Here is a 23,996-nt window from a genome sequence, read left to right on the forward strand (position 1 = left end):
TGAGCTTAGCCACGGCTCTAGTCACCACCTCCAGCAGCACGTCATAGTCGGGCGCGGCCAGATGTCGCCGCCCCGACACCCGGAAGTCATCGTCCACTGCGCTGAGCAGGTCCGCCTCCTCGGAGTCGGATTGCTGCCGCGTCTCCGGATCCAAACCGCGAGCGGGAGAAGCCTTAACGGGCTCCCGAACGAGGAAAGGAAGCGTCGGAGCCAGCGGATGAAGGTCGGGAAAAAGCCTTAGCCGTCCCGAAATCCTCCGACAGATCACGCTGTGAACCCCATGAGTGAAGCCGCTGGGCCGCCTCAGCGGCCGCAGGGCCCGCGCCTCGGGGAAAACACATCCGACCATCCTCGGAAAAGAGAGCCATGCTGTACCTCAGTACCAGCACGGAAAGGGCTTCGCAACGGGCGCAGGCAGCCCCCTCGAGAGCTGCCCGGGCGTGCTCCATCCCCAAACATGAGACACACATCTCATGAGAATCTCCATCCGTGATGTACGGAGGGCAAGAAAAAAACACACCTTCTGTACATCTGGTTGCCGGACATGCTGGTAGACTTCTTCTTCAGGTAAGACACACTGCTTGTAGGACTGGAGCTTTCTTCAAACAACATACAGAGCGCCTGCTGAATAGAAAAAAGCTAATGATGAGTGTGTACAGGTGTGCTTTATACTCCTCCGGTTATTCCGTCACACCTTACCGTTCTAGCAACAAGCCAATAGGATTGGAGTGATTTCATTCACGTTCAGACCTGCTACGCCTAGAGGCGTTCCCATAGTGTCGTAACCGACGCAGTTCGAGTTCCCTCGAAGGGGAACTCCAAGATTCCTCACAGTGGTGCTGGAGGCCAGGGCGATGCCATCAAGGGAAACTATATCTTTGCAATTTTCGTAAAGAGAAGGGAGTTCCCCGGTGTCATGGCAAAATTCCCAACCTGGCTGTCTCCATCTGGCCATCTAATCATCCCCCGTAGTAATTAGCTCAATGTTTCCCTCCCTCTCTGCCTCAAGCTGATGTGTGCTGAGCGTTCTGGCGCTAAATGGCTGCCGTTCATCACCCAGGTGGGTGCTACACATTGGTGGTGGTTGAGGTGAGGCCCCCCCACTTCATTGTGAAGCGTTTTGAGTTTCAATGATAAAGCGCCATATAAATGTAATGCATTATTATTATTCTTAGATAATGCGTCATGGAGGTGCTTGGGCCCTAGAACAATAACTTCAGTTTTATCTGAGTTTAACATTAGAAAATTACAGGTCATCCAGGTTTTAACATCCTGAAGGCACATTTGAAGTTTAGCTAACTGATGAGTTTCATCTGGCTTGATCGATAGATATAACTGAGTATCATCTGTATAACAATGAAGGTTTATGGAATGTTTCCTGATAATATTGCCTAAGGGAAGCATATATAAAGTGAAGAGGATTGGTCCGAGGACAGATCCTTGTGGAACTCCATGACTAACTTTGGCATGCATGGAGGACTCATCGTTAACATGTACAAACTGAAATCGATCAGATAAATAGGACTTAAACCAGCTTAGAGCGGTTCCTTTAATGCCAATGAAATATTCCAGTCTCTGCAATAGGATCTGATGGTCAATGGTATCAAATGCAGCACTAAGATCTAATAAAACCAGTACAGAGACAAGTCCTTTGTCTGATGCAATGAGGAGGTCGTTAGTAATTTTCACCAGTGCTGTCTCTGGGCTATGATAAACTGTAAATCCTGACTGAAAATCCTTAAATAAACTATTGCTATGTAGAAAGTCACACAGCTGTTTAGCAACTGCTTTCTCCAGGACCTTAGAGAGAAATGGAAGGTTAGATATAGGTCTATTGTTGGCTAAACTTGGACTTTTTCAGAAGAGGTTTAATTACCGCTACTTTAAAGTACTGTGGTACATAGCCTGTTGATAAAGACAGATTGATCATACCTAGAAGTGCTGACTAAGGGTAAAACTTCTTTAAGCAGCCTAGTCGGGATGGGGTCTAAGAGGCAGGTTGATGGTTTAGATGAAGAAATTATTGAAGTTAGTTGGTAAAGACAGCTGTTTCTAAGGTTCCTGAGTTTGGAGATAAGTTGGTGCCAGTTGAGGGCAGGTCTTGGTGAATTTTGTTTCTAATAGTTAGAATTTTATCATTAAAGAAGCTCATGAAGTCGTAACTACTGAGAGCTATGGGAATACTTGGCTCAATAGAGCTGTGACTCTCTGTCAGCCTGGCTACAGTGCTGAAAAGAAACCTGGGGTTGTTCCTATTTTCCTCTATTAATGACGAGTAGTAAGCTGCTCTGGCATTCCTATAAGTTTTAATACTATCTTGCCAAATGAAACGAGAATTTTCCAGTTTGGTGGAACGCCAATTCCTCTCACGTTTCTGCGATATTTAATTTGCGAGTTTCAGTATTATACCATGGAGCTAACCTTCTTTGTTTAAGTATTTTCTTTTTTAGAGGGGCTACAGAGTCGAGTGTCATTCGCAGCGAGCCTGCAGCACTATCAACAAGATGATCAATTTGGGAGGGACTGAAACTAGCATAGGAGTCCTCCGTTACTTTGTGACTTGATAATGAATTTAGAGCTGATGGAATTGCATCCTTAAATTCAGTAAAATTAGATAGCCTACTTGCAGCACATCGCCTCCATGCATATTATGTTTCATAGCAACCAGAGCATCTCAGCTGAAAAAAACGCTGTACCTCCAAAGCACACCCTAGTGCTCCCAGCTAGGCGTTTTCAGAACAGCAGGTGGTATTTACAGCTGCTAAAAAACGCTTGTCCGAGAGGGCCTTAACCCTCTTGGACATGGAGTTCACCAGAGTGTCACAGGTTGACACTGGAGTGCTCAATAGGGTTTAGGTCTGGAGACATGCTTGGCCAGTCCATCACCTTTACTCTCAGCTTCTTCATGCTCTGCTTCAGTATGTCACAGTACATGTTGACATTCATGGTTCCCTCAATCAACTGTAGCTCCCCAGTGCCGGCAGCACTTATGCAGTCCTAGACCACGACACTCCCACCACCATGCTTGACTGTTGGCAAAACACACATCTTTGTACTCCTCACCTGGTTGCTGCCACACACGCTTGACATCATCTGAACAAAATAAATTTATCTTGGTCTCATCAGACCAACTTCTTTGGTCGACCATGGCGAGGTCCGTTCTGAGTCTCACCTCATGGCAAAGAGTTCTTTGCCATGAGGTGCCATGTTGAATTTCCAGTGACCATTATGAGGGGGTGTGAGAGCGATAACACCAAATTTAACACACCTTCTCCCCATTCACACCTGAGACCTTGTAACACTAAGAAGTCACATGACACCGGGGAGGGAAAATGGCAAATTGGACCCAATTTGCCATTTTCACTTAGGGGTGTACTCACTTTTGTTGCCAGCGGTTTAAACATTAATGACTGTGTGATTATTGTGTTATTTAGAGGGGACAGCAAATTTAAACAAATTTGATAACTTGCTTTTATACTTGAAGTAAATTTCATGAATTCTCAGCACTTTGAGGAGCTTGAAGAACAGGCCCAGTTCACATTTTATGTGTGTACAATTTATGCAGAAATCCAGGTAATTCCAAAGGGTTCACATACAACCAGAAGGCAGCATCTTAAATTCTGCATGAAGGGGGTGAGAACTATCAGACATGATGGATTCTGCCTTTTTAAGCACATGTCTATTGTACAGTTCAGATCTGCTGAATCCTGATGACTTTGCTGCTAATTTTATTTACCATTGCTAATGTGTTCCGTTTTAAACTAAGAGAAGCATACAAGCAAATACATGAAAAAGTAAAGACGAACTCAAAAGATTTATTAAACAATGATATATGATACAATGATTTTCTATGTAAGGCATGACTTCCATTGTACCCCAAAAAAGAAAAAGAAAGAAAATCAGTAAGCAAAAACATCCCATGGTATTAATTAAAGTAATCCATCATGTTTACTTGTACAACACAATAATTGCAGTCATACTGAAGTAATTCATTTTAGCTAGAATTGAATGCGAAGTGATCTCTGCCTCCAGAAAATAAATCAGTAACATTGTGCAGTAATGAAGAAGGGGAAATAGTCCCATTAAAGGTGATAATTAGCTGTGTAATGAAGTCATGACATGAAGAAACTGCAATGCGTCTGCTGTTCAACATGATGAATTATGTTTGTCACGGCAGCAGTATATCTCTGAGCAGGCTTTAATGGCTTTTTTTTTTTTTAACAGTGGAAGCCTGAGAGTACAGGCATGTAAACCTGCAGCAGAACACCCAACTTCGGTCCTTATAAACAGGATTTTTAACATGAACTATCCTAGAAATCTAAGTGCTGATGTGCAGGTAAACATCAATGCCTGTCACACAGAGCAGGGTTGGGAGCACTTTATAAACATCTCACATTATCATCTCCGAATAAAATGATTAGCTAAGTATATAAAAGGAAAATATGCCCTTTATCCCTTGGGCAGTCATAAAGTCTGGGCAATGAATTGGTGACATTTTTGACTCAAAGGCCAAGGTCACTGTGACCTCAAAATGACCTTGACAAACATTTTTTAACCATAACTGAAGAATTGATGCTGTAGGTCAAAAATGGACACAGACATTTAATGGAATACTACGATGAAGTGATGAAATTTTTTACCCAAACAGTCAGCTTCACTGCGACACCATTTTAGCCATTATTCAGTTCTATTATTCAGTTTTATTTATATAATAGCCGATTCATAACAGAAGTTATCTCAATGCACTTTTCATAAAGGGCAGGTGTAGACCATACACTGTGTAATATTACAAACCATCAGCGAGAGAGAGTGGGGGGGGGAGAACACACAGCAGCACAGTGCAAGATCCACATAGAGATGTAAAACATTAGTACTGGTAGTGGTAATAATATAAATCTCAATAAATGTAATAATAGTAATAATGATTGCAGTAATAATGATAATAAATATAAGGACTAATAATAAATATAGCCGCAAGTGGCAATGATCGGGGTCCCAGCAGACTTTGAAAAATGCAAAATACACAGAGCAAAGATGCAGATGAAAGATCAAACGGTTTTTAAGATTACATTTTTGTGACATTTGAACACTGAGCAAACATGACAATGTTGTGCATACTGTACAAACTACAGCAATATATTGAATACCTGCTGATTCATGGTTTGACCGATCCTAAAACCTTTTGATATACTTGATAACTGTCATCTAGAGAATGTCAATTTAGGTAGCATTAGAACTGGTGGAGATCCATCCATCCATCGTCAACCGCTTATCCTGCATACAGGGTCGCGGGGGGCTGGAGCCAATCCCACCTTACATTGGCCGAAAGGCGGCGTACACCCTGGACAGGTCGCCAGTCCATCGCAGGGCCACACACTGGTGGAGATATCGATGTTAATTTAGCATATTTATAAAACTATAGAGTGACATACTTCTGAACTGACCGTAATAATAATATATATAATGCACGATGATTCACAGGGACCTCTCCCACCTGCAAATGAGTTCAAAGCAAGGACTTTGAGCGTGATCATGGAGGGGACTGTCGCTGTTCAAAACACTAGAAAACCTCAATAAACCGTCCAAATCTTCATGTTGTCTGTCTGATTTGTGCCACGGTCGGTTTAAATATGTTCTTACTTTCATATTGAGGTTTATTGAGGTTTTCTAGTGTTTTGAACAGCGACAGTCCCATAGAAAAAAATTTATATTTGAGATTTTGAGAGAGATTTTATTTCTCAAATATAATTTTCAAAATTGTAAATTTATATTTTTTTATGTTCTATGAGAAAATACTTTCTCTCAAAACTTTTTTTAGTCTCAAATATTATTATTTTTTGCTATTGGTATGAAAACTTTTTCTCTCAAATATTCTTTTTTCTCTCATGAAATGCTTTTTTGCTATCAGCATGATAACTTTTTCTCTCAAACTTTTTTTTTCTCTCAGATCATTTATTTTCTCGCATGTAATAAAGACACAATTCTAGCTCCATACACCTTGAGGTCACCTGCTAATACTGAAGTAATTTGGTCCTACAGTTTTTGCGGCATGAACAGATTTAGCAGGGAGGAAGATGTGGTCAGACACTGAATAGGTGACACTTTTGACTCAAAAGGTCATTGTGACCTCAAAATAGCTTTTTACACATAATTTAAGAATGAATTGGGCAATTCCACATTTAATTTAATTTCATGTTTATTTTATGGGCACATAGAGAACATATAGCGCACCTAGCCAATAGTGATCGAGAGAGTTTCACCTACAGCTCATAGGGAGGCTTTGTCTCTAAAAATGCCAGGAGAAAACAAAAGCACCACATGTTGTGTAGCTACACACTATAAGAATCCACCTTTACATAGTAAGCAAGTACTTCTGTACCTATTTAACCAATACATTTATGATAATCCTTCATTAATCAGTTCAGCAATGTATATTCACTGGAATCATACATGTAGTAAGTTCTGACCTGCTGTGTGGGGCTCATGTGCGGGACATAGGTCTGTGAAGGCTAATCACACTGATAGTTTTGGATAAAAATCAATTAAAGCCAACATAAGAATATCTGACTATGTCCATTTTTAGGTTTCTACATACACATTTAATGAAGCAAACTTTCTGGAGATGATCATAAAACTATAAAATGAAATGGTGGGAAGCCATTTGACCAACTACTCTAACAGAACAGATCACTGCCTCCCTCTGCTGGCAAGGGCTACAAATTACCCATCATCCATGAGTAGGGACCTATGGTAGGGACCATTTGAAACAGCCAGGCATAACATTTTTTCTTTTCCCTATGGTCTCCATTATCTGGAATAGTTTTGATGCAGCCCACCAAGAATTGGATGTTTGTTTTCTGATTAGCGGGAAGACTGAAAATGATGAATGCCATGTTATTATTTATCATCTGACAGATGTTTTGTTAGACTTTGTCCCAATTTCTGAAAAATGTATGTATAATATATACAACAGACCTGTTACAAGGTGGTAAGATCTTGGGATGGCCCCTGTTGCTATTGGTTCTGCAGTGTTGTTACTGGTTCACATCACCCTGATCAATGCCATCTGGAAAAACCTAGGCTCCATGTTTCCAGCTACTCTTTCCCCCACATGCACCCATTTGGATTTGCGGTGGTGTCAGTCCTCTTTGTTTTCCTTTCTTTTATTACAAAGAATAGATAACCTTACAGTCATACCCTCATGCACACAATTCAGAGCTGTTTTGCAAGTTGCAAGTAAATCCCTATGCTCAATAACTTGTGCCCAACAATCTATCTCCCATTTGCATATGTTTTTTAGTATGTCGATAACAGACTCAGGAGACAGAATCTGTACTGCTAGAAATGGTGGTGGTGGCAGTAGTTATGGTGGTAGCAGTAGCTGTAATCAGGTCTAGCCTAAGCTGACCAATGTGCTGTACAAAAAAGAACATTAAAATATTAAGTACAAAGTAAGGACCACAAAGTGAAACATACCAGGAACAACAATAAACAACAAAGAACAATATACAGAGTTGTAGGCATAACAACCAATTAATAACAGTAGTACTAACAGAAGTAATAATAGTACTAATAGTTGTGGAATGATTTGTTATTGTAATATTATTAGCAATATTATTTATTTATACAGACACAGTAGTAGTAGTGCTAGCAGTTGTAAAAACAGTAAGCCTACTACTGACATAAGTAGCTGTGCTAATGCAACAGTGAAAATGGTCATTTTAGGACTAGCAACACTAGTAGAAGTGCGAGCTACAGGGAACATGGGTAGTAATTTAATTGTAAAGCTAACAGCGGACTTTTAAAGATTTATCAGTACCGTTCGTTAGGAATAGGGCTATGGATACAAGCAGCCGTTCATTTTCTCAGTAGCAGCAGTATGGAGAAAGTAGTAATGGCTAGTAGCAGAAGTAGACTGTGACAGGGATAGTGACGGGTTTATATATTAGTATAATAATTATAGTACATTTGTAGTAGCCGGATAGAATGTACACGCTTCTTGTTACATGGTATGTATCCTCGTTATCTATATCCGTTCCAATGCGCATGCGCGTACGGCGGTTCGCGGTTGCGCCAACTGGTAGAGGATGTTGCTAGCAGCCAGTGTAGATGCACAGCCTTTTTCACAACAATAACATCAACCAAATTTGCGTTGCCACATACCTGCTTTGAGGATTATACATTCCGAACGCTATTGGAAGCTGTGCATGGGACCGCGCCACGCCGAACTTCCTTCTGTATTTTTTGGCTACATCTTCTGTTGACAATGGGAGCGGAGGGGTTTGCAGATTTACAAGGCTCCTTTTTGCAGGAGCAGAAACAAGAATCATGGCTGGCCAGCTAGGCCGCAAATGGATTTTGTATATAACAGCAACAGTCTATTGATATAAAATACTTTACGTAGGCTTGGCGCAGCTTATAAAAAGTGGTGCTAAGAAGCCAGTGCTTTAATTACACGGTTATCGTTGATTTTTGTTGTGTTTTTTGGACCCACAACACATGCTACTGAGCCCGCTAGCTTCACAACCTTGAGTGGTTGACGTCTTGCCTTCGTAGTTAGCTCCTTTAAACAGCTAACGATAGCTAGCATCGCTTGGCCAGCCATCCTCTGTCTAAAACATTTGGAAAAAGAACTTTATTGCAGGATTTGCTCTCATAGCTGTGGACCCAGAAGGCATTTGTATCGCAAATTCCTTGTGCGGAGTCTGCTCCTGGATGAATGTGGGACAAAATGGAGACCCCGACGATTGTGTACGATTTGGATACCTCTGGGGGCTTAATGGAGGTGAGGTTGCTCTGCTCTTAGGCCTTCATTACGTGAAATATTCCCTTATTGCTAATGCTTTTATTTTATTTTCAATTAGATTAATTGCTGTCATCTTCAGACCACCAAAGCCCGTTGTCAAGGATCTCTCGGTTAGCTAACTTAACTAATAGTTTGGGTTGATAATGGAGGCCACAAGTTAACGTTACCGCTCTCCCCAAGCTTAGCATTGAATGGCATAGCGGGCTCAAAGCTGTATATTTTCCAAATCTGTCAACTAAATATCAGTCAGGGCCTCATACTAAACAGCTCAAAATATTTTATAGCAAATCCAAACACTGCTGGCGCCCCCGAAGTCCGAGGAGGTGGAGAAGAGGAGTCGGAAGTTGGTGAGAGACGTCCGGAGGAGCGGCAGGGCCACCAACCACGACACCTGCGATAGCTGCCGGGAAGGGGGAGACCTGCTCTGCTGTGACCACTGTCCTGCAGCCTTCCATCTCCAGTGCTGGTAAGTTAGTTACTTTAAGACACATGGGCAAGTAATGTTCAGTGCATACTAAGTGTAGAACAGACAAGGGACTGCTACTTTTGAGTCTCCGTTAGCTGCGTAAATTAGATGCTGAATGCTAACTTCGGTGAGGGTTGTTCCCCCGATGAAGTTATTTTTGCTGGTCTTGGTGCTGCACAGATAAGCATGTGATATTTTACTGGAAGTAGGTCTATGTGAATTAAATTCTGCCCCTGATAGCGTTGAACGAACCCCGCTGATGGGAATAAAGATATTTTAGCAGTCCTTAATGTTGCTATTTCACAAAGCCACCGTTAATTCAGTTCAAATTCCACTGCAAGCATCGGTGGATCCCATCATATTCACGCTTAATACAACTGAACTGAGGTGGGCGGTAGTGAGCCTTGTGTAAAGTTGATATTCCTCATCACAAGCAAACATCAATACGTATTTTTCTGAAGACGTTTTAAACGTGAGGGTTATTGAATACAGTTTGGTGAGCAAATGGAACAGCTAATATGATATATGTCGGTGTCGAGTAACTTAAAAGTAGCTAACCGTGATGTTTTCTCTCATTTTGGAGAATAGGCCTATGTGCTGTGAGATACGGCTGGTCGTATAATTAAGAGCGTTTACAGAGAGCGTCATTTAATTAATTGCTGTCGCTTAAATGGTATGTTAATAAGATGTACAGGGGCTAAAAAGAAGTGTCAGTGTAGCCTTGTGTGAAAGTGGCTAGAATTAGCTTGCAGTCGGTCCTCCCCTCCTGTCGCGGCTGCAGCCACTGGAGCCGCTGCTGCTAAAAATGGAGTCGAGGCTGCCTCTGTTTACAATATGGCGACCTCACTGCTCTCTTTTTCTATTCCACCGCCATCTTACCAACCTTTAAAATTCAGCTTTGAGGACAAAAAGCCGTTCATAAACAACATGGAAGAAATGTTTTGTCATTTGCTGAGATGGAGTGGCGGCATGACGGTGTTTGTTGTGAACATGTTCCGAAGGTCGTCCCATTGTAGCGTTTCTCCGGTGCCGCTTTGCATGGCTCTCGGTTGAACATCTGCTTGCATGATTATTTTAACTTAAGCGTTTGGAAAAGTTGCGTTCAGACTGTCACTTGGAAACGACCAAACACAAACGTTTTCTCCATATATGGTCAGGCCTGTGAATGGCTTCATCTTGGCACACTGACGTGATGCATTAGTGTGTCTTATATTAAAGTTATCCTTTAATATCATCTGTGCTTGTGAATGGGAGACTTTAGGCTGTAGATTATAGTCCTGGCTTTAGGTGTGTCCCGCCCATTATAAATCCATCATGTTATTGCCCCCCACTTTTTTTATCAGTCACTTGGCACATGGGCGTTTTTACTATGACAGCATTTTATTTATTTTAAAAAATCATTTGTCATCTGAGCATGTTTTCCTTTAAATAATGGTGAAAATTTCTATGGTCATTTAAATTAAGAATATATTATTATTATTATTGTTGTGTATAGTTAATTGGAATATTTTCAATCTTTTCTCATGGATAATTCATGTTTCAGCTGTAATCAAATTTGAAAATTGAGATTACACATCATTGTCAGGCCTTTCTTTATTGTAATACAAATGTCAGTCCACTGGATGGAGGCAGAGGGGGTTACTTCCTCTGTGGTGACAGGGTTTATGCTGTAGTTGTGTAATTGAATCTAATAAAAATCATTATATGCTTTCAGCAACACTGGAGTCTTGGATAACTAGGTGGGGAATGTGGTTTTAACCAATAAGAAAATTAATGTAATTTGTCTTGTATGTAAAACCATGATAAAGTTTTTTTTTTTAATTAGAGTTTTTAATCAGCATTTTCTTTCTCACATGAAGTTAGAAAACACAATTGAAGCACGTGTGACTGCATAGATGGAAGTTAAATGATGTTTATTCATTTGCCTGAATTAATTACCAACCTGGTCACAGAGGATTGTGTTTTATCTTCTTATCATAGCAACCCACCTCTAAGTGAAGAAATGCTTCCCCCAGGGGAATGGATGTGTCACCGCTGCAATGTTCGAAAAAAGGTGAGCAGCAAGCCCTCTCTTACACACCCAGTCCTCCACTAGTGTTATAGTTAAGCTGTTGTTTGTATGCTATGTGGACTGAAATCTGTCTTCTGGTGGTTCACTGTCGTCAGAAGCGAGAGCAGAAGTCAGAACAGACCAACGGCCTACTGGAGAGATCCTCGTCTAAACGCTCTGCGTCCCCGGCCGTGGAGCTGGAGCTCAATGCTGGCCCCCTGCGGCTCGACGGCCTGCCTCCAGGGGCCGGAGCGGCAGGGCCCGGACTACGAGTGGCTCAGGTGCGGCTACTGGATCGCAGGACTAGCAGCCGGCCAAGCAGCAGGCCTGGGACGCCCACCTCCAACACTTCATCCACCCCAACACCCTCAGAGGAGCAGAACGATGGGGAGGAGGAAGCAGCAGAGCCCGAGGATGAAGTTCAGGGCGCAGAGCTGGAGGGTGCTACATTATCTGTTCCGACACCACGCCTCCTCAAAAGACCCTTTCAGCTCCTTATAGCAGCTGCTATGGAGAGAAACCCTACGCAGTTCCAGCTACCCAGTGAACTCACCTGCACCACTGCACTGCCAGGTCAGTAAGCCATTATGATTTCCTAAACTTTAATTGTGAAATGAGTCTGTATTTCAACTAGTATTCAATTGTAAAGGTGAAGAAAAAAATGTAACATACTTCATGGTTGGGTGAAGGTTGGTTTTTCACAAAGACCGTAGTCCGTGTTGTTTTTTGGTGTATTTCTATATACTGCTATGGATAGAAACCGAATATAGATGACATATGGAGATATCCTGTTTAATCTCATCTGTAACTGAGTTAGATATTTAAAACATGTTCAGGTATCTCAAACATCGTAGTAAATATTCAGTTTTGTTGAACAGGTGAAATTTCAAACTTCTGTGGCCTGGTAATCTGTTTTATGTCCCAAATTATTTATGACTCCAATAGTTAGAGAGCTTCCAAGTTGTCCTGTGAGTCTGGCATACTTTTTGTTTTTTTTTATTTTTAAGAGCATAAAACCTTTTTTTTTTTCTCAAATGTTTCCATCTCGTTTGGATTTGTAGGCAGCAGTAAACGGAGAAGAAAAGAGGAGCTACTAGGAAAGCCATTCAGGAGGCCTCAGCATGAACTGGATTCCAATGGTCTGGTCCCTCTACCAGTCAAAGTCTGCTTTTCATGCAGCCGGTTAGTACTACCAGATTACAGTATATTCAGAAATGTACACAGATCTGAAAACGTTTCACACCTTGTACTGAGTTCCTACTGTGTCCCCTCACAGGAGTTGCAGGTTGGCTCCACTGATCCAGTGTGACTATTGTCCCCTTTTGTTCCACATGGACTGTCTGGACCCTCCACTCACCGCTTTACCTGCTGGCAAATGGATGTGTCCAAACCACGTTGAGCACCTAGTGGTAAGAGTCATGGCCTTGGCTCAAAGTAAAACTAGCTTTTTTTCTTCCCATGATTTTTTTAAGTTTGTCTCAGCCATAATGGTGCAGCAGAATGATTTGTTTTCTGTGTTAAATGTTTGTCTGATGTCCAGCTGAATCAGAGGAGTCTGAGCCTGTCCAGCCGTTGTCAGCTCTTTGACCAGTTCCAGGACAGGATGTCCCAGCACGCTGTCAAGTTGGACTTCCTGCGTAGAGTCCATCGGCAGAATGCACCCATCCGGCGCACCATCCACCAGCACAACAAGAAGACCATCAAGGTACACGGGCTGCGTCGGTGTGGGGGTGTAGACAGTCTAATGGTAGCATGTTGTATTCTCTCTAAGTAAGGTTAAGGTTTGTTAAGGGCTGTCATAAATAGTTTTTACGTGATCAGCTTTGAATTGCTAAGACAGGCCAGTGGTGCACAGATAGGGGTGGGGAAAACAATTTGTGTAATGACTGAGATTCTTATCTTTTACAATTGATTCTTGTTGATTATTAATTAACTAATCGTGTTTTGGTTTCCTCTTGCCAACCAAGAAGATGGGGGGTGTCATGGCTCAACAAACTGAAATAACTCCATTGACATGAAAAGTAAAAACAAGCCATATATTAGATATCCTGTTCATTCAGAGGCTTCAGAAGATGTTGGGAAAATTCAAGTTAAAGTGATTCAAGTTATTTCTAACAATCGCTGTTTGGACTCAGGTGCCCGATGCCATCAAGTCCCAGTACCAGAATCCTCCCCCCATGCTGCTTCCTGTAGGGGTACGCCAATTGGAGCTGGTTTGTAGCGGCGTTCCCGACCATCAGCCCTCGAAGCACCTCACCACAGAGGCTGAGCAGCAGGAGGTAGGCAGAAGAAAAGTCATTCCTAACTTTTTCAAAGATTTATTGCTGGCCTAACTAAATTACAGATTGACATATAAACAGCTTGATTTAAATAGCGCTGTTATCCAAAGCGCTTTACAAGGTTTTTGCTGCTCATTCAGACACACTCACACAGCGATGGCAGCGAGATACCACGCAGGGAGTGAACAGGAGGTGGTGGGAGTCAGATCTTAAAGTTCTTTCAAAATATTGCAGCAAAAGAAAAGTCATGATATTTATTCCTTCGAGGTAAATGTCTTCATCAGCTAGGACAGGGTACTAAAAAGAATTGATGGTTGCTTCTTAAGTTGTAATACATGGTTCTGCTGTGTTGAATAGTGGCTTCAGGATGTCATCGCCCTCCAGTGCAACATCATGCGACACCTGTCCATCAAGCAGAAGGCTGGCTCGGCAGCATCCACCCTGTCATCAGTAACCTCATCAGCAGAGTGGGTTTCTGAGCAGAAAGGCAGTACTAAATCACGTGTAACATCAGATGACATGAAAACTCAGCCCTCTTTAGAAAGGACTTCTTCCCCTGACCCCTGCTTAAAACCCTGCAGTACACCTGATGACCCACAGGGAGCCTCTTTTTCAAGGGCCCCCCTAACAGAGCTGGCTGTTTGTAAATGCAGCATGACACCATGTCAGAACTGTAGGAAACCCAACGGACCTCTGGCAGAGGAGCGTCAGCCTCCCAAAGCCAACGGACCTGTAGACTGTAACAATGCCTCGGACTCCTGCAGGCAGGCTGAGCTGCAGCACAGACTGAAGCCCTGTACGGTACCCTCAGACTCAGCTCCTTCCTCTGGGCTGGTGAACCACATAGGAACAGAAACCGTTAAAAGGGAGCCAGAGAGCACTACAGAGGCCTGTGCTCAGAAAAACTGCCCCAGTGCCCTGATGATATGGCCCCACGGCGGCCAGCAGAACCACAGGAGCCAGACAGAGTTCCAGGGGGAGCGTATGAGCAGCAATGAAAAACCCCCCCACTCCCTCACCAGCAGTGCCCACTCAGACGCACCACCTAAAGGCAAGCAGGAGCACTGCCCAACCAAGCTGGGTTCATCATCACCTACTCCAGGTACACATGCCACTCACCACTGATTGCTTCCCAGGTTCATTTGAGGTTTTCGAGAGTAAAAAGAACTGTAATATAGCTGTTTTTATTCATTAACATAAAGGGCTGCAACCAGTGAGTTAATTTATGTTATTGATAAACATATTATTGGATTCATTATTTAGTCAGTAAAATGTAAAAGACATCAAAAGTTAGCTCTTTAGAATCCATATTTGATGGATCCACGTTGAATGGATGTTTTGAATAATTGCAAAGCAGCTGTTGGGAAGAATTATTCCATCCTTCCCAGAAATCTATTAACACTAGGCCTGCTTCACCTGTGTCTCCAAAACAAGAGAAGTAGAGTCAAATGATGTCTGGGAAAACTGCAGGAGGGTCATTTTAGACAGGAGAACTATGCTGCTCCTTCCACTGAATATCTCAAGAACAGATTTACCTTAGATATGCCGATCTTTCACCTTGTTCCTGGTCTTTGAATAAATAGCTTATTTGATTCATTTTTAATTATTTGAGACATTTGGCAGAAGCAAATAATCTTTTTTTCTGGTTACATAGAATGTGTGTGTGTCGCCACATTTTTCCAGTCACTAATGCCTCATTTCCACCGCATGGTACGGCACGGCTTGGCATGACTCCCTTGGAAATCTTACTTTTTTGTTAAACATTGGCGAAATTTGTAAACAGTACCTGGTACTTTGGTGTCACTGCAGTCTGGTTGGTGAGAGAGAATAGTCACTTGAGCAACACAGGACATCCTGCAGAAACCCTCCATTTTTAAATAGCCAAGCTTTCGTCAACTGCAACCAAAATTTTTCTTACTTCCTTGACGAACATTTTCTAAAATGGCTGCCCACAAAACCACACCGTGGTCAGCTGCTGAAGTGCAGGCGTTCCTTTGTTTAGCTGCAGCTAAAAGGATCCAGCAATAAAAGGCCAGGCTAAAAGCATCAACGATTGTGAAAAAGATTATTAACATTACATTCTTCCAGTAGTTGACTTTCCAGCTGTTTCACAGCAAAATAAGTGTATGACAAACCAATGTTATATAGTTTAAAACAGGCGATTGTACATACATGAATGAATCAGTAGTCCCCATTGAGTCAGATGTCCACGAGCGGTACTCCAGATCAAACTTAGTTCTTTCACCTCATGTTGTCTCTGCATGTTCCCACTCTACAGACATAAAGGCTGGTGCTGAACTGGTGGACTCACTGCTGCCCAGCACGCTCTCGTCCATCGCTAACCTGTCCAGCTGCATGAAAGATGGAAAGGATGAGGATGGAGGTAAGTCTGCTCACTCAGTGCTGAGATGTGACAATACTGAGCCACTGTGGTGGTGTGTCCAGCACAATCCTTACACACTGTGTGTGTGTGTGTGTGTGTGTGTGTGTGTGTGTGTGTGTGTAGGGATTGAACTGGACAAACTGGATGCAGAGATGATCAAGACCCTGGCCTGGCAGAGGATCCAGCAGCTCTTCCCCCCGAAAAAGCCCAGCACTCCGCCTCCCCCAGTCACCAGTGCTGCCCCCAAAACCCCATCACCCCACCCTGACAGTAAGACACGTGCCTCCGTCACACAGTCTGTTTCACATCACATCTCATTTCCTGCAGATCAGAGTGTTATTTTTTACTCTGAAAATGAATTTGAATTGTTTGATCTTGAGTTTTTTTTTCCTGAAAATATTTCTATACTTTAAATCCTGATCGTCTTCCTACCAGGTCAGAAGAAGGTGCAGGCCCGAGCTGTCTTCTACCCTCTGACAGGAAAAGGAGGAGCTGTCAGCATGTGCTATAGGACGTTATACATAGGATCTGGTAAGGCATGCTGACTATATCAGCCAACTGCGTCTTGTGCATCGTATTGTGTTGTTGTATGTGCTTCTGCAGAGTGATAGAGATGTACGTAGTGTCACTGATGTGTTTTCTACCCCTGGTGCTGGTATTAAAGACTATTTTATATATATATATATATTATTTTACAAAGTCCTTGGAGTCTCTTCTCTTCAAACCAGAGGTTTCCAACCTTTTTGGCTTGTGACTCTTTGGAAGTCAAGCAGTGTGTCCTCGTGACCGCTTGCACATTTTACACTTCTGTTTTATTTTACACTTCTGTTTTAGGTTTCAGTTTCAGAGGCTTATAGAGGTAAAACTATGCAGTATTTCACTATAAAGACGAAAAGATTACAGAACAGTTAGACAAATAATGTATGTTGCAGAACTATGTATTTCTGTCATGTTGATGATTTTGTGAACCCTCAGAGAGAGCTTGTGACCTTCCTGGGTATTGACCCCCCAGGTTGAGAACCACTGGTTTAGACGACATGTAACAACTGGCTTCCTTTTAAAAATGTCTTCGTATTTCTCAAAGTAGGGTATCAAAAAAGTATTGTTCTGGTATCTGGATTTAAACTTGTGTATTGTACAGGCATTAGTATCAAACAATTAATTAATTAGAATTTTGGTGACAGGTGATAAATTGTACTGTTTTTTTCCCTCTTTCTTTGGAACAGTTGGAAATGGCATTTAGACCAATGGGACTAAAATGTGTATTTGACATCTATAGTGGTGCAGCATTATCTTAGCAGTATTGAGCTTTACAATAAAACTACAACTCACTCTTTTTCTAATGTTTTCTATAAAGGTGCTGACATGGACGTGTGCCTTACAAACTATGGTCATTGCAACTACATATCGGGGAAGCACGCCTGTATTTTCTATGACGAGGTATGGGATTTTAAACTGTATTTTATTTACTGTGCCACAGTTCTCCACCTCTGCCTGTTAAACACTGAGACACTGTTGTTGTCGTTGGACATGGCGTAAATGGTTTGTGTCCTTTTTAGAATACCAAGCATTATGAGCTGCTCAACTACAGCGAGCATGGCACCACCGTGGACAACGTGCTCTACTCGTGTGACTTCTCTGAGAAAGCCTCGCCGTCTCCACCCAGCGGCCTGGTGGCCAAAGTCCAAGGCATTATCCGTGAGTACATCTCATTCAGACACACTTAAGTTGCGCTTAAACAAGTATTCATTGTATGTGCAGTTTGGAGGTCATCAGTGTTTAGTGATTGTTATTTGGGGTGTGTCAGCTGTATATGGACCGTTACAGTGTGTAACCTTTGTCTATGCTACTCACAGCAGTAGGTGTTGGTTGTATTTCAGTTTGATTCCCTCATGGTGAATATCAGATACACTCTCTGTGCACATATGATGTACTGTGATGCATTGGCGAAGTAAGGACTAGTTATTGATATCCCGTGAAGTGGGTATGTGCTGGTGGTACCGGACGGGGCAGTGGGGCATGGACATTTATCCTGCTTTGCCTTTATCTCACTAGCGATAGCCACTGTGACCTATCCACCAATGTGTCCCTGAGCAAGACACTTAACCTCTAGTTGCTCCAGAGTGCGACCTCTGACATGTATAGCAATTGTAAGTCGCTTTGGATGAAAGCGTCAGCTAAATGAATTAATGTAAATGTAATGTATGCCCACAGTAAAGCCAGGGAAAGCCTAAGTGTTCTAATGGCTTTATATGGTCAGATCTTGTAGCCTCCCATTATTTTAATTACAGCTTAAAGGCCCAAACACAGTAAAAAAAGCTAAAGTTTAAAAATACTAGGGCTGGACCCGAATATTCGAATAGTTGAACGTTGGGTACACATTCGATTTCCAATTTTGAGATTCGATTATCGATTTTTTTTTTTTTTGTTGTTTTTTTTTGTTTGTTTTTTTGTGCGCACCTGACCTCCACGGACAGCAGTGAACGTAACTCTCCAGTTCACATCAAAGGGAAAACAAAACGAAGCCTTCAGCTGTGTGAGAGCACTTTAAACTGCCTGATGACAGCAGTAGTGTGGCAGCTATGCTGTTTTTATTACTTTATTTCATTACAGATCAAAACTTTTCTACATTTTAAAATTAATCAGTAGCTAAACTGTTGGCTGGAAACAAACAACAACATAATGAACGCATTTAAATAATTATATTAGGCTGATTGTAGAAGAAGAGCATTTAGTCGCTATAATAAAAGTTATAAGTGAATTTTGCATAATAATTTAGTTCCGCTACCAGGAAACACCGCTCATCCTGTGCTTCCTCTGCCTGGACCCCCACCCGGCTAAACTATCCCTGGATTCTGCTCTGGACCTGCTCAGATCAGAGTCTCTCACTCTGGACTCTCTGCTATGGTTCCCCCTGCTCTGTACAGCAGCCACCAACCCTTCGGCATGCATCTGTTTTCACTCTGCCTCGCTCTTCACCTGCTCAATGTCCGATCCTTTTACCCAATATATAGCAATAAATATTCCTCTTTCATCTTACTCCTCCCTTTCTTAGTCCTGCACTAAGGTTACTTAGGCCTGCCAGCCTGGTAATAACTTAGTATGCCTAGCTATGAGAATAAATAAACGGAGCGCTCTCTCTCTCAGCTAAGCGAAGAGCGAAGCTTCAATTTTTCGCTGTTAATTACTATCGGAAGCGCTGAAGCTCAAAATGACATTCTGGCCAGCCCTAGAAAATAGTTACCATTATTTTACAGGATAAGTTGTATGTGTATCAAATCGCCCTGGCTAAAACTTTTGTTTTCTGAACTGGAAAGGTAAAAAAAGATCTGAGCCACATGAACAAAAAAATCAGATCAGATTTGGGTCTCTTTAGCCTGCAGTCTGAACGCAGCCTTAGACTTCTGCATTGGCATCACAACTGTATTACCACTCGATGCCATCATCCTATTGACTTTTGAGTGCATCCTTTACTGCTTTCATTTCCTCCTTCCTTTCTTAATTGTAGTGGTAGCATTCTCAGCCTGTATGGTCTCCAAATGGCTCCTGGTGTTCTCTGTGCAGGTCGCAGTAAGAAGCGTGAGGATGACGAAGGCCCCAACTCTGTGGTGGGTTTGCTGCCGACTGGTGGCGTGATGAGCAGCCAGCCTCAGGGCGGCTCTGAGCTGTTGTGCAGCTGTAAGGCGAGCAGCTCCAGCCTGATCGGAGGCAGTGGGGCAGGCTGGGAGGGCACGGCCCTGCTCCACCATGGCAGCTACATCAAACTGGGCTGCCTCCAGTTTGTCTTCAGCATCACTGAGTTCGCCAGTAAGCAGCCCAAAGAGGAGCAGATCACCACGCCTGCTGCCAGTTGCACCAGCACCACTACCAGCACCAACCCCACCACCACCTTCACGCCACCACCACCCAACACTGCCACAGTGAGCAGCCCGTCCAGCCAGGACGAGGCTGATACTGAGACTGTCCCTCCCCACCAAGTGCCCATATTGCACGCCAACTCTGTTCCATAACCCGCACAGGATGTCCCGCCCTCCCTTCTTTTTTGTTTTGCACCTTCCAAGTCACAATGAAGGGAAAGCTGCACAGCTGGTTGGTCAACAGGGAAAAGTTTATTTTTTAATTTTTAATGATTTATATATTTGCATGAACTTGAAGTATTATTGACAATCTCTTTTGTTTTTGAATGACTGACAGTAACCTTCTCTTGACTTCAGACCATTAGGACTCTGAGCGAACATTATTTACCTACGCTCAATTTTTCTTTTGCCAGTATGTATGGTATAACATTATTTTGTCAGTCAGCCCATTTAGCACAAAGCTTTTATTTTGTAGTACTGAATTCCATACATTCTAATTTCTTTTGCTGCTTTTGCACCACAGGTAGCTATATATGTATGAAAACATACATGCTTATACACTATATGTATATATAATGTAAATATATATAATTCAGTGCCTCTCAATTGGAGAAACATTGGATTTCATGTAGATTCACCATTTTTTGGTTTTTAACTGTACAGTTCATGGAATTTGTGATACTGTGTAGAGTACCAGATTATTTGTGATAAGAAGCCCGTTCTTAGTCTGTACTTTCCGCTGTAGTCCATCTGTAAATACCGTATTGTTTTAGCACTCATTTTAACATCTTGTGCTGCTCTGTATATAAGCACTCTTTGTCTGTACCTGCTTGTCTGTTCAAACCTGTAAATACAGAAAGATTTTCTAAGAACAAATTCAATGAATCTGTGTGTTTTGTTATTTTCAGGCTTTTGTGGGGCCACTCCAGATTGTATTTTGATTTGCCACGTTCTGCCTCAAGTTACAGTACTAGTAAAGGTTATAATTGAGTACTGAAGTGTTTTGGAAAGGCTTGTGATTAATGTCATATTTCTCTAAAAGGTCGGGTAACCTGAAGACGAATGCTGGAAAATTACAGCTGGAACAAAATCAATGAATGCAGATAGTTAAATAACTATTTGACATCTTATGTTGGTAAATAGAATAGAGTGGTGACCAGTATTATCAGTGAGTGGTGACCTGGATTACAAGTTGATCTTGTCCCAAAACCCAAACTACATTTACAACATGAAAAAGATCATGATATGATGGAAAGAATCATGTTTGCTCGTGTAGTGTCATTTTACTTAACTGTCATTTTTGGCGGGGGGGGGGGCAACAGAAGTAATTGAACATGTAACATCACATACAGACTTTTTATAGCACCTCCTCAGATGGTTTAAGATTTGTATGAATAATAGTCCATAGATCTATGAAATGTGCTCTCCGATGTGCCCTCCGATAACTTCTGTCATGATTTGGGATTCTATACATAAAATTCAATCATAGTATATACAGTACAATATGTCTATTATTAACAATCAGTGACATATCTAAGCTTTGTTCTTGCACGCTACAATACACATGCATATATTTTCTGGGATACAATAAATGATGAGTATTGATCAGTATTGATCAAAACTTTATGGAAAAGTACTTTTTACTGAGAATTTATTTGACTAATAAGTGTAGAAACATTTCGTAGATGTTTTACACATAATGGTCTTCTATTTCAAAAATGTGTTTCTCTACGAAGGCTATTATGTATGAAACTTTGAAGCAATTCTTCGATTGGTTGTACATGTAGTTCAATCTAACCAAAAGAAATGTTTAACACAACTTTGACTTGGGAGCAAAAACATTCATGCTAAAAACGTAGGACTGGTGAGCTGTGTACAAAGTATCTAAAAGAAACTTAAAGCAACAATATGTAACATTTATTTTTTTTTCGATGTAGAGTAACTTACTGCTGTTGTAAATAAGGACAGCTGTACACGTGCATTTGTTATGATTACATTACTTCCAAAACTAGCAAGTTGACAGCTTTGCGAACACAGCCAAACTTCAAGCAAGTGCGACAATGTCTTCTTCGGTCTCTGATTGATTTGCCTAACTGAAGTCTAACTTCTCCCTCGGAGTGTCAGTCTGAGAAACTGGAACTTGGATTGTTTATCAATACTTGTTAAATGTGCAATATTGTGGTTTACTGTATGTGTCCCAATACTGCAAGCTTTTGGATTAGGATTTAAATCCATTACATCTCTCAACGTTATTTGCACTCATTTCTTTTTATTCATCACACTGTCACATACTGTAGTATACTGCACATAGTGCTAAACACCTGTTTTAATTCTATTTCATACTTTATTTATACTCATATTTCATATATTATTGCTATTCTATTTCTTATGCTTTGTTACGTGAGTGAGTGTACATTTCCCCTCAGGGATCAATAAAGTATATCCGATTATGATTTCTGAAAAGTTACATTGCTGCTCGGTCACTTGCCGCTAGCTTTAAATCTCAAGTTAACGGACAGCAACAACGTTGTACAGGTGCTGGTCATATAATTAGAATATCATCAAAAAGATTATTTATTTCAGTAATTCCATTCAAAAAGTGAAACTTGATTATATTCATTCATTACACAGACTGATAATTAATGTTTATTTAATTTAATTGTGATGATTAAAACTGACAATGAAAATCCCAAATTCAGTATCTCTGAAAATTAGATTTTAATTAGATTAGACTTAAGCGCAATACAAAAAAAAGGATTTTTAGAAATGTTGGTGCCAACTGAAAAGTATGAACATGAAAAGTATGAGCATGTACAGCACTCAATACTTAGTTGGGGCTCCTTTTGCCTGAATTACTGCAGCAATGCGGCGTGGCATGGAGTCTATCAGTCTGTGGCACTGCTCAGGTATTATGAGAGCCCAGGTTGCTCTGATAGTGGCCTTCAGCTCTTCTGCATTGTTGGGTCTGGCGTATCGCATCTTCCTCTTCACAATACCCCATAGATTTTCTATAGGGTTAAGGTCAGGCCAGTTTCAATTCAATTTTTTCAATTCAATTCAATTTTATTTATATAGCGCCAAATCACAACAACAGTTATCTCACAGCGCTTTTCATAAAAGAGCAGGTCTAGACCGTACTCTATGATGCTATTTACAGAAGCCCAACAGTTCCCACCAAGAGCAAGCACTAGGCGACAGAGGCAAGGAAAAACTTCCTTTTAAGAGGCAGAAACCTCGAGCAGAACCATGGCTCAGGGTGGGCGGCCATATCTGCCTCGACCGGTTGGGGTGAGAGAGAGAGAGAGAGAGAGAGAGAGACAGAGAGAGAGAGAGAGAGGAGGCAGCCTACACAATATACACACAGAGGTACAGACAGTACAGGTGATGTTGCTATAGACTAAATGAAAAATGGTACAGATATTTATAGTAGTGTTAATGATAACAGTCGTAATGTTAATGATTATAATAACAATAGGACTAGTAACAATAGTCGTTGCAGCAGAGGGTGTCGAGCAGGAACACGGGGGCAGCAGGTGACCCGCAACCACAGATCCAGACTCCACAGCTCCAGAGCCAGAAAACCTGCAGGAAGTGATGAGGAGAGGGACCAGAAAGCACAAGACTACCGGAAAGGGGAGAAGTTGTGTTAGTAACATGCAATAATGGGATGAGGTTGCATACAGAGGGAGAGAAAGTAGAGGAGAGAGGAGCTCAGTGCATCATAGGAAATCCCCCGGCAGTCTAGGCCTATAGCAGCAAAACTAAGGGATGGTTCAGGACTCACCTGAGCCAGCCCTAACTATAAGCTTTATCAAAGAGGAAAGTCTTAAGCCTACTCTTAAATGTGGAGATGGTGTCTGCCTCCTGAACCCAAACTGGAACCTGGTTCCACAGGAGAGGAGCTTGATAGCTGAATGCTCTGGCACCAAGTCTACTTTTGGAGACTCTAGGAACCACAAGTAACCCTGCATTCTGGGAGCGCAGTGCTCTGGTGGGGTAGTAAGGTACTATGAGCTCTTTAAGATAAGATGGTGCCTGACCATTAAGAGCTTTGTAGGTAAGAAGAATGATTTTAAATTCTATTCTGGATTTTACTGGAAGCCAATGCAAAGAAGCTAAAACAGGAGAAATGTGATCTCTTTTCCTGGTTCCTGT

General features: G+C 41.8%; 2 protein-coding genes across 6 annotated transcripts in view; one reads left to right on the plus strand and one right to left on the minus strand.

Moving 5' to 3' along the window:
* Positions 1-23,996, minus strand: part of pipox (pipecolic acid oxidase) — a 1,053,392-nt gene that overhangs the window by 338,546 nt on the left and 690,850 nt on the right. The gene's annotated exons all lie outside the window — the stretch shown is intronic.
* On the plus strand, positions 8,080-20,717 carry phf12b (PHD finger protein 12b). 2 transcript variants are annotated; one of them, XM_046072888.1, is made up of 15 exons: positions 8,080-8,785; positions 9,091-9,272; positions 11,253-11,325; positions 11,439-11,895; positions 12,384-12,504; positions 12,599-12,731; positions 12,863-13,027; positions 13,458-13,601; positions 13,959-14,703; positions 15,880-15,984; positions 16,108-16,254; positions 16,420-16,515; positions 17,342-17,424; positions 17,544-17,682; positions 19,549-20,717. In XM_046072888.1, the coding sequence occupies exons 1-15, from the start codon at positions 8,720-8,722 to the stop codon at positions 19,992-19,994; spliced, it is 3,102 nt and encodes a 1,033-aa protein (XP_045928844.1). In that variant the 5' UTR covers positions 8,080-8,719; the 3' UTR covers positions 19,995-20,717. The 2 variants fall into 2 exon arrangements, with proteins under 2 accessions (XP_045928844.1, XP_045928845.1); XM_046072889.1 differs by lacking the exons at positions 8,080-8,785; positions 9,091-9,272 and adding an exon at positions 10,869-11,011.

The sequence above is a fragment of the Micropterus dolomieu genome, linkage group LG17, assembly GCF_021292245.1.
Source record: "Micropterus dolomieu isolate WLL.071019.BEF.003 ecotype Adirondacks linkage group LG17, ASM2129224v1, whole genome shotgun sequence".
NCBI lineage: Eukaryota > Metazoa > Chordata > Actinopteri > Centrarchiformes > Centrarchidae > Micropterus > Micropterus dolomieu.

Excerpts from the sequence above, each read along its gene's own strand:
- phf12b (XM_046072888.1), top strand. The coding sequence starts at position 8,720 with ATGTGGGACAAAATGGAGACCCCGACGATTGTGTACGATTTGGATACC. Across the intron at positions 11,326-11,438 it reads GCTGCAATGTTCGAAAAAAG|AAGCGAGAGCAGAAGTCAGA; the intron begins GTGAGCAGCAAG and ends CACTGTCGTCAG. Across the intron at positions 17,425-17,543 it reads CCTGTATTTTCTATGACGAG|AATACCAAGCATTATGAGCT; the intron begins GTATGGGATTTT and ends TGTCCTTTTTAG.